Here is a 9,624-nt window from a genome sequence, read left to right as displayed (position 1 = left end):
CCTTGGGAGGAGAGTTTTTTTTTTTGTCTTTGGCTGCGGTCAAATAGTCAAATTTTCTTAGGAAGGTTCCTAACTGAGAGAAATGACTGAAGTAGTTAAGTGGCTGCCATGATAAGAGCCGTTCAAATTGTCTAAGTGATAAGGAAAGGTGCTTCATTGCTTCGTTTGTTACCTCCTTTTAGCATAGGATACGCTGGACCTATCTTTACAAAAGGAAAGAAGATAATGCTGTGGCACAAAATTTAAAACAATGCATCACCATTCATAATAAGGTGCGCAGTAGCACCCCAATCCTGTATGCACCGTGCATGCATTTTATTTTCAGTGAGACATTGCGCCTCGCCACACAACTAAAAACTGTAGTTAAAGTCTGTCAATAAAGTTGACAGAGGAACATTACTCAACTTTTAGCTTATGAAATAATCTATGGAGTGACGCTGCTGACTGTTGTTCTCTTTACAATTTAGAGAATATTGTCCTTACTGAAGTATTCCAGTCTCCCACCTGCAACCATCTAACCCTTATAACAGAATATGTAGCCTACGGTAGATTTGTAGGTCTCACACATTCTGCTTATTTTGCATACATGTACCAATTATTTTCATACAATCATCCTTATCGGGTTTCATGTGGATTAAAAATGAGTGGACAGGAGGGTGAGCTGAGAAACTAATAATGAAAATAACCTTAATTTGATGGACACCTTTCATGCAAGAAACAGCCTACAGCGCAGTGTTTTTATAATAACGAAAAAATAATGATTGCTGAATAAGAAGGGGGGGAAATGGTTCACACGTTTATTAAGCCTGCGTGAAACATCACCATTAGAATGCACAGGGCGAAGTATCCAGATGCGCTGGGGGGGAAACACGTCAATAACATCCACTGTCGCATGATTACAGCAGAGTGAAAGGGCAGTTGGATTCCCCTTGCACCGCTGTTCTCTTATCCCATTTCCTTTTGAATTCTCTCTCACACCTTTCCTTGGCCTCATGTTTACCATCGGCGTTAAGGAAAAGTGGTTAGGAAATGGTAATTTTATTTTTAATTTTTTTAACAGCCTTTGTTTTGCCCCAACCAATCAGTAGTGAGTGATGTAGCCGTCCCTAGCCAGAGGTCTGGGACCTGGGATAATGCTCTTTGTACATCTACAGGCAAAGAGCTTTTTTTTTTTTTTCTTCTTTCCTTTCTTGTAGACATACAATCATATCTACATTTGCAGCTCTCTTTCATAGCATTTTAGCATCTGACTCATGTTACTCAGAGAACCGCGGTTTGGCAAGTAATCTACTTTAAAACTCTTTTTAAATACTTTAACCTGTAAGTGGTGATGGTGAACTTTAGCACAGGTCCTCGGGGACTGATACATCTACCATTTAAAAAAAACAAAAACAAAAAAAAAACAGAGCAACTTGGAACTCAATTAGTTTCTTCACCTCTTCTTTTATATCTTTCAAATGCTGCTAACTAACCTAATCTGAGTCTCTTTTTTTTTTTGAAGAAGAAGAAGAGTTGTCCTAAAATTTTAATGACTATGACTACAGTTAGTAGTTTTCCATGACGCTTTTAATAGTCCACACAGTGTATGTAGTGAGGCTAAATAGAAGAGCACGCACCTCTCCAGAAACAGGAGTGCAGCAGGAGTAAGGCACAGCGCAGCGCTCGGAGCTGGGGTTCTCATTTGTACAATTAAAGTACAAGTTCCAAGACCAGTCTGTGTAGTTGTTCCACCCACAGCATTTGAACTGAGTAAAAAAAAAAAGAGAGAGAACAGGTTTATACTTAGAAATGTGGTCCTGTAATGTACGTCCTACTCGTCTTGGCTTCTCCCATGGGAAAACCCAGCCTTGCATGTGTGCCAGTGTGTGCAGATGGAAGAGGAATACCGCATGAGGAATCTGGCAGAGTGCAGGAACTGTATGTAACATGAAGCCTCTCATGTGGAAACCCCTCACCAAGGCCAAGAAAACAAACATGAGACATACAACTCTGTGGTATCTATGTGGTTTTCCTTGTTTGTTGCTCTGACGTATTCAATAAATCACTACCTGTGATCAAATCGAACACTTAGTGTGATGTGGATAGTTACAGTCACAAACAGCCACTCTCGCTAAGTGGAATTGGCCAGAGCACCTCTTTCTGGATGTAGTCCATCAGGTTCTGCAGATCCAGGTCATCCCTGTAGTGCACAATGGCTTTCTTCACAAACTTTCCCAAAGCATCACGAGTCTAAGAAAGGGGGCATGTGGAAGATTACATACAGAATAATGGCTTTTAAGTGCTTGCATTATGCTTTTTGGCTATTTTCCTTTCCTTTTATTGTGATCTTTTTGTGGATGTAATAGGTTTAGGAAGTGAAAAAGCCCAAAGTCCACCCTAAAGGGACAAAACACTTCCATCAGAAAACACTGTTCAGAAACTGCTCCAAACAGCTGTATTGTAGTCCAGCCTTTACTTCCATGATGAACGCTCATCACTTTGTAACACACGTTTTAATGCTTGCCTAGCGTGCCAGTGTGGCATGCCCTCATACTCTGCTTCTGACTGGCTAGTAGTCCTTACCTAGGTAGCGTCAGGGCACGCCCTCATACTCTGCTTCTGACTGGCTAGTAGTCCTTACCTAGGTACTGTCAGGGCATGCCCTCATACTCTGCTTCTGACTGGCTAGTAGTCCTTACCTAGGTACTGTCAGGGCACACCCTCATACTCTGCTTCTGACTGGTTTGTAGTCCTTACCTAGGTAGTGTCAGGGCATGCCCTCATACTCTGCTTCTGACTGGCTAGTAGTCCTTACGTAGGTACTGTCAGGGCACGCCCTCATACTCTGCTTCTAACTGGTTTGTAGTCCTTACCTAGGTAGCGTTAGGGCACGCCCTCATACTCTGCGGGGTGGAGAAATGTGTGTTTTGAGTGTGAGGAGATCTCCGGCAACCTCAGTGATTTGACACACACAAGATATCAACAGGCTTCAGACAGCGACAACGTCTCTTTTACTTTCTCTCCTTTGGCGCGTGAGCCGGCTCACGATATGAAGCGTGTGTCCGCGACAGAGTCTAACAACTTTAGACAACATAGGGAACAAAATGGGACGGGATTTGCGAGTCTTTCTCCCTGATTTTTGCAGGACAGGATTTTTTTTGTGGGGGGGGCAAAAGATTGGGATATGACGAGAGTATTTTTGTGGGCTCAGAATGGAATGGGAGCAACAGATTCCTGGGTCACCCTCTACTCGGTAGCTAAAACAGAGAGCTCGACACACTGGGTGAAAAGAGGAGCTGCAGCAATAGTACAACAAAAATATGGTGTTTTTTGAAAATTAAACCATGTAAACCTATTCTGATACAATTAAGAACATGAGCATAATATTGAGCACTTTAATATCAATATTGCCATGTTCTAAAGAAATAAATCCGTCCAGTTTAATAACTTCTTTAAAACTGCCTGAGGCACATTTATCCACAAATATATATCTGTGGAGTACGGAAGTGGAGGGCTGCAAAGTGTCTTTTCGTGAAAGAGAGACAGACGCTGGGGAAATCCTCACACAACACAGAATGGATCAAATGTGAGATCATTTCAAAATCCAAGGTAAAACCATTTCTCCTGAGTGATCAGCCATGGTTAATCGGGTGTCTTTCTTTGGATTTTAATTACTTATACCTTTTTATTGCAAATTGTGTTTACATTGTTTAGTTGCATTGCACGGCAAGTGTTTGTTTTGTTTTTTTTAAATATAAAAGTCGTTACAAATGAGTTTTTAGGCTCTACCCCATGCAGCATTAGTCTCTTCATTGAATAGTCTATGCCCATGTGTCTGCCCGTGTAAAAATAAACCTAAATAACAACAATAGATGTCTGAGGGGGACACATCACATTATCTTGTTTGCATTGTCGGAGCATCCTGTGGGATGTATCTCGACAAGACCGTGGAGCAGGAGCTGCTGCGGTGGGACGGCTGCAGGAGTGCAGCATGATAATACAACCATTCATGCCTTTTGAGATCAATGCACACGATGCATACCAAATATAGAACGTACAAGCGGGTTTTATGCCATTTCAGCTGCAGTGGGTAATTGCTTGATTATGCCCATTTGTTATTATAATGTAATTTTAATCAGCGCCACTTGAGCTGAGTATACAAAACCCACATGAAATATAAATGAAATCCATGTATTTGTCTAATAATCTGTGATGAGGATTTTAAACTGGAGGTTGATTCAGATGTAAATTGTGTGCAACTTTATTTTCTTTAGCTTTCATTGTGCATGATATTCCTTTTATTTAGTTTTAATAGTCTCACTTAGAAATGGTGTTAAACGTATTCAGAGAGAATCGTCATCCTTTCAAATTCTGACAACAAAGAGGGCCATGGCTCTACAGACTTGAGTTCAGATGTAATATATGCTAATAGGTGCGCTGTATGCTAATGAGCTGCTGAACTTTCCATTAACAATGCCATTAGGCTTAAAATGAACTTCTGTGAGCGGTTCGTTGAGGTTTCTCTGAATTGTTCTTAATGCAGCCGCCATTGGAAGAGGTTATGTTGTTAAATACTGTGAGCTGTATGAAAATAGCCCTACATCTTTGTCCTAATTTAGTTTTTACTAAATTGTGTTTTCTTTCCACGTGGTGCAGTATGCTCGTGGCCCTCGGAGCCCAAAGTCACATGTCATTAGTGGCAAAGTCTCCTTCAAGGGATCTGTTGAAATGGAACATTTGGTTCCACTTTGAAGTGCCGAAGCATTTGAATCATTTAGCGAGGAAGGATGCTGGGAGGGTTGTTGAACTGCTCTGTTTAGCAGCAGGCAGTCTGAGCGCTAACGGAGAACACGGGGGACAGGAGACGTATCGCCAGTGAACGTTGCTAATGTCGGCTCTTGTGTTTTTATTCTCCGTGGAGCCCCGATGGGATGTCGCCGTAGTAGATAAGCGTATGCTAGACTTCTTGTTGTTAGTGTCTATATGCATAACGCACAAAAAAATCCTCCACACAAAATGATGTTTATTCTGGGGCGCCTTCGAGCTCACAAGGTAGAGAGCGTACCACTAGCAACCATGACTCAAGTCTTACCCATGGCCCTTTGCTGCATGTCATCCCTTCTCTCTCATCTTCCTTTCCTGTCTCTCTCACTATCAAAAATGAAAAAAAACAGCAGTACCAAAACAAACATTTTTCGGTTCTCTCTTCTTTCTCTAAACTATAGTATTTTTTTCTTGTTAAATACTGTAGAAGTGTACCACTTCAGGCTTTTAAATCTGAGAATGCATCATAAAATCACACTTTACTGTTTTAAACTGGCAATGATAAAGTACAGGATCATAAGCCATTCAGTACATTACATTGTGTACGTCACGCTCTAGAATTTAGTTGCAAATTAAACTTCACATGAGACTACATTTTATGTCTCTAAAGATATAACATATTTTTTTGATTTCTCAGATGTTTCAGTTGCTGTCTTCCCGCCGTCCCCCTTCACTCAAAAATGATATTTTCCTATGTTTATGTGATGATGTGATGCTCGTCCGCCTGGGTTTCTCGCCTCGTCTTTGAGTTACTGTTGGGGTTTTTTAAGATTGTTTTTTTGGGGCACGTTTAGGACCTAATTTATTTTAGACAGCTGAAGACATGAATGGGGGGAGAGAGAGGGGGATAGAGGAGTAAACCTCTGAATACTGTATGAGCTACCCAAGCACCCAGAGTTTACTGCTTTTTTTTACAAATAGGAATGATGTCCAAAACTATGACAATAAGACCCAAGTTGTAAATAATTGGAATTATACTTTAAGTATTTCCCATTCAAGTCAATTTAAGTCCTGTGCATCCTAAAGATAATTAGGATGCTCACCTCTCTGGCAGTCTATCGTACAAAATAAACCGGAGACATTCATTTTCAGGGCTTCTAGACAGTGACACAAACACCTGCAGCTGGTGTAGCTATGTGTCTTACTTCCTGTGTATGGTGTGTGGCTCGGGACATTGCCCCTGTAGGCCCATCTGGGGGTTTAGATGCTCTGCTTATTAACCTTTATATACTATGTATACACTGTAGTTTACAAATGCACAGTTTGTCTAAAAGTTGGAAAAGAATACACTAAATCAATGCAGCTCAGAGACATTTGTGGTCGATGGTGGTGTCACTGTGGAAGAGAACTGGAGACCAACTGTGACCTTATTGTGACTTTATATTATAGAGATACTATGTGCACAGAGTTGTCAGTATAGAGACGAGTACCTGATCAGAATAGAAGAAGCCCATAACGGCTATGGCCAGCTGGGTGATGAAGACCAATGTCAGGCTGAAGGAGAACTAGAGGAAGAAAAGACAAACATTCAAGCACAGTCTGACTAAGACAGAGTCATAACTGTCAGATTTGTTTTTACACAGGAGATGTAAGACTCAGCTTTGGATTGAATGTAGTTGGAGCTAGCGTATCGGAAGCAAAGCAGAGCGCCAGTATTAGTAATGTGTCTGTTATGTCTTTTACTGTCTTAAGAAGGCGAATGTTCTCTCGGAGGGCTCCGATGCAACCACAGAACGTGATGAAGAACATGACCACCCCCACCACAATTAGGATGACAGCTGGGTCGATCAGGAACGTGTCCCGCACCGTGTCTGGCAGAAAGACAGGAACAGCCCCTGTTTAGGTATCTGTCCTACTTTTTCTAACCCTTTTTTGTTTTCCCATCCTCCCTTCCTGCACTGTCTGCCTTCATTCTCTTAAAATATCAATGACCTGTTGTGGATTATACAGGGTGCAGTGGTGTAATCAGCGGGATGAATCCAGGTTAATCCTTTTTCTTGTCAATCCACTGCATTTTACAAATTAAATAATCAAAACATGACAAGATGAAATAAGGATAACGCTTAAACTCAAGCGATTGCTTTGTGTTGGGGTGGCTTAACAGGTGTGCACTTAACACAGTATAATAGACATGTTCTGAGTTTGAGAAGCTCAAAAAACGTGTTTTATTTTATGTAATTGAATGCGTAAAGGTGCGTCATGTACATACCTGTAGCTTTCTGGACTTTAGCATAGACCCCGATGGCAACAATCAACAAGGAGAAAACCTGGGAAATGAACAAAAAGACTTGAATCACATAGCACCTCAAAGGCGCCCTGCCACACAAAACACAGGCTCTCATTGGCTAGCTGCTAGCCAATCAGAGTCTGGCAGCTTAGCTCATTGAATATTGATGAGAACTGGCACAAATCAAGCCAAGGCTTCGAGCAGGCTTTCTATACATACTGTACATATTAGAATGGCTTGAAAGAAGGTAACCAAGGTATTTTTTCCATAAGAAATGTTACAGAGTCCATGGTAGAACTTCAGACATTACCACAAAGTAATGAAATATGCGTGGCAGGACACCTTTTTAAGCAGATTTTCTTTTTTTTTTCTTATGGTTGATCGTTGTTATGATGATGTAAAACCAAACCTTGGCATGGGCAGGGTTCGGCCTGGTTAGAGAAATAGTTTGACATTTGTGAGAAATACGCTTAATCCCTTTTTCTTTTCTTTTTTTTACACAGTTAGGTGAGAAGAAAGATCCACTCTAATATCTGGAAAAGGGGTATCAGTCTTCTTGGCTAACTTTCAAGAAAATTAATGAGCATAATTCAACAAAATCTTGCTCTAGTCCCAAAAAGTTTGGATACTCATTTGGAATCCATAAGAAAACCTGTATGACCACATCCAGCTTTTCTTTCCTAATTATCCATTGCCAAATCAAAAAAAGCACCAGTATTGATGTGTAATTCTTCTATGTGTGTTCTTGGTTTATTCTTAACTTGTTGCGAGGTAAATACGGTGCTTCCAGCGAGCTGGCTTTGTTTTGAACAGACGTTATTTGTACTGTCAACCAGGACAGATGTGATTGGATTTAAACTTTTTCCTCAGGTGCAGATCATTTATAGCACCTGTAGTCGTGACAGCGCCAGTTTTATGCGTTTTATGATCAACCGACAGATGGATGTCCATGGGAAAGAAATACTAAACATATGGAGCTTGCTTTTAATCATCCGAATTTGGAAGCTGTTGATGTGGAAAATTGTGCAGTATCTTTGTATGAGTAGAACTTGACCTTCTTTGGGAAAATCCTGGTTATTATGCGCCCAAGCTGGGCAGCGTGGACTATTTATTTTTAATTACTAAACCGTGCGTGTGTGCGTTGTTGTAAAGCCGCTAAAGACGTGAACTCACCCTAAAACAAGCTCCACACTAAAACAGCGTAGAGGGTGCATAATAGGTAGAATTAGAGCTTCCTGTTGTTTGCATTGTTGACACTAATTTCCCTCCTTTTCCTTCCTTGTTTTTCTTACCTTGACTAACAATGTGCATGGCTTGGCTTTCATTTCCAGCCTCCAGATTCATAGGCAGTCTCCTGATTGCTGATTGTGTATGTGTCGGTGTATGTGCATGCTTGCATACAGAATGCCTTGTGTTCAGACGGATTTGTTTTGGTTCTTTGTGAAAAGCCTGTATTAGATCCCTGGAGGTCATTAGGGTCTATGGCATAATTTGCTGTGAAAGAGGTGTCATTTTGTAGTTTGACAGCCTTTCGCGTCCTACCCAATATTTCTCTTTGAGCTCCACAGAGGTAAATTGTTACTTTGATACGGTATGTTTGATCTCCCACACATTTTTGAATCAATAATCTGACTTGACAAGACAATAGCAGGCAAAGCCCAAGACATCTTAAATGCACACTTTCTTTGGAACTGCAGTGTTTTCAAGATCTTTGAAAGCGGTTAAGAAACATTCTATATATTCTCTGTTATGTAGGATAGAATTAATAGTTATGATTAATGGTTAATCGTTATGATTTACCCTGTTCACGATTACATTTTTAATTATCTATCTAATCTAGATAAGAATATCTATCTATTGATTTGGTGAAAATTAAAAGTAAATGCCCTTAGTATTCGTCTTTGTCCGTGTCTTTCATAGAGCAATAACGTTATATAGTGTATATATGTGTGTGTGTGTGTGTATATATATATATATATATATATATATATATATATATATTGTTTCCGACAGGGAACCCAGAAATTCCGACATTCCATGTAAAAAATTGAACACAACAAACAACAGTCCGTGCCCCTCGTCTGGCCTCATGGCGGTACCAAAAGTCAGAAGAAAGCGGCAGAGTCCTATTCGATTATGACTGTGTCAGATAAAAGCACGTGCCTTGCATTATAAGGTGGTGAAATATGTGGGCACCAACTATATTGCCATATTGGAGATATTCGGTATAAACAACTGAACGGAGTATAGTGGAGTATTGAGCACTTTGGATACTTTAAGTGAATGTAGTCATGGATACAAGAGAAAAGCATCCAAGATGCAAAGGCTTATAGGGAAGGACTTGGACCACAAGAAAAGGCGCAATATTTCGAGAAATCACAATTTATTGGCGGTGCAAATCCCTACGAGTTGCCTCTCTCTTCTTGTATCCATGACAACCCGGTGATTCTTCCTTCAGTTGCATATCACGATATAGCGAGTCAACTACGTGCTTTTCACGCCGAGCCCATACACAGCTGTAGACCTTAACTCCTAGTAAGGTTTGGAGGCCTATAACCAGACGGTAGCTGTGTGGATGAGTGAGGGAGACGCAG

At 40.7% G+C, this 9,624-nt stretch overlaps 1 protein-coding gene across 2 annotated transcripts in view; it reads right to left on the bottom strand.

Annotated features, from left to right (window-relative positions):
* Positions 1-9,624, bottom strand: part of tspan33b (tetraspanin 33b) — an 18,324-nt gene that overhangs the window by 3,271 nt on the left and 5,429 nt on the right. Inside the window, exons 2-6 of one of the 2 annotated variants that reach the window (XM_032524033.1) lie at positions 7,013-7,070; positions 6,487-6,614; positions 6,234-6,308; positions 2,134-2,229; positions 1,617-1,745 (exon numbers count right to left, since the gene is read on the bottom strand). In XM_032524033.1, coding sequence (XP_032379924.1) covers positions 1,617-1,745; positions 2,134-2,229; positions 6,234-6,308; positions 6,487-6,614; positions 7,013-7,070 — 486 coding nt within the window. The remainder of the gene's footprint in view (positions 1-1,616; positions 1,746-2,133; positions 2,230-6,233; positions 6,309-6,486; positions 6,615-7,012; positions 7,071-9,624) is intronic. The other variant, XM_032524034.1, reaches the window with a different exon arrangement.

Source organism: Etheostoma spectabile, chromosome 8 (assembly GCF_008692095.1).
Source record: "Etheostoma spectabile isolate EspeVRDwgs_2016 chromosome 8, UIUC_Espe_1.0, whole genome shotgun sequence".
Classification (NCBI taxonomy): domain Eukaryota; kingdom Metazoa; phylum Chordata; class Actinopteri; order Perciformes; family Percidae; genus Etheostoma; species Etheostoma spectabile.
This window is presented reverse-complemented; position numbering and strand designations above follow the sequence as displayed.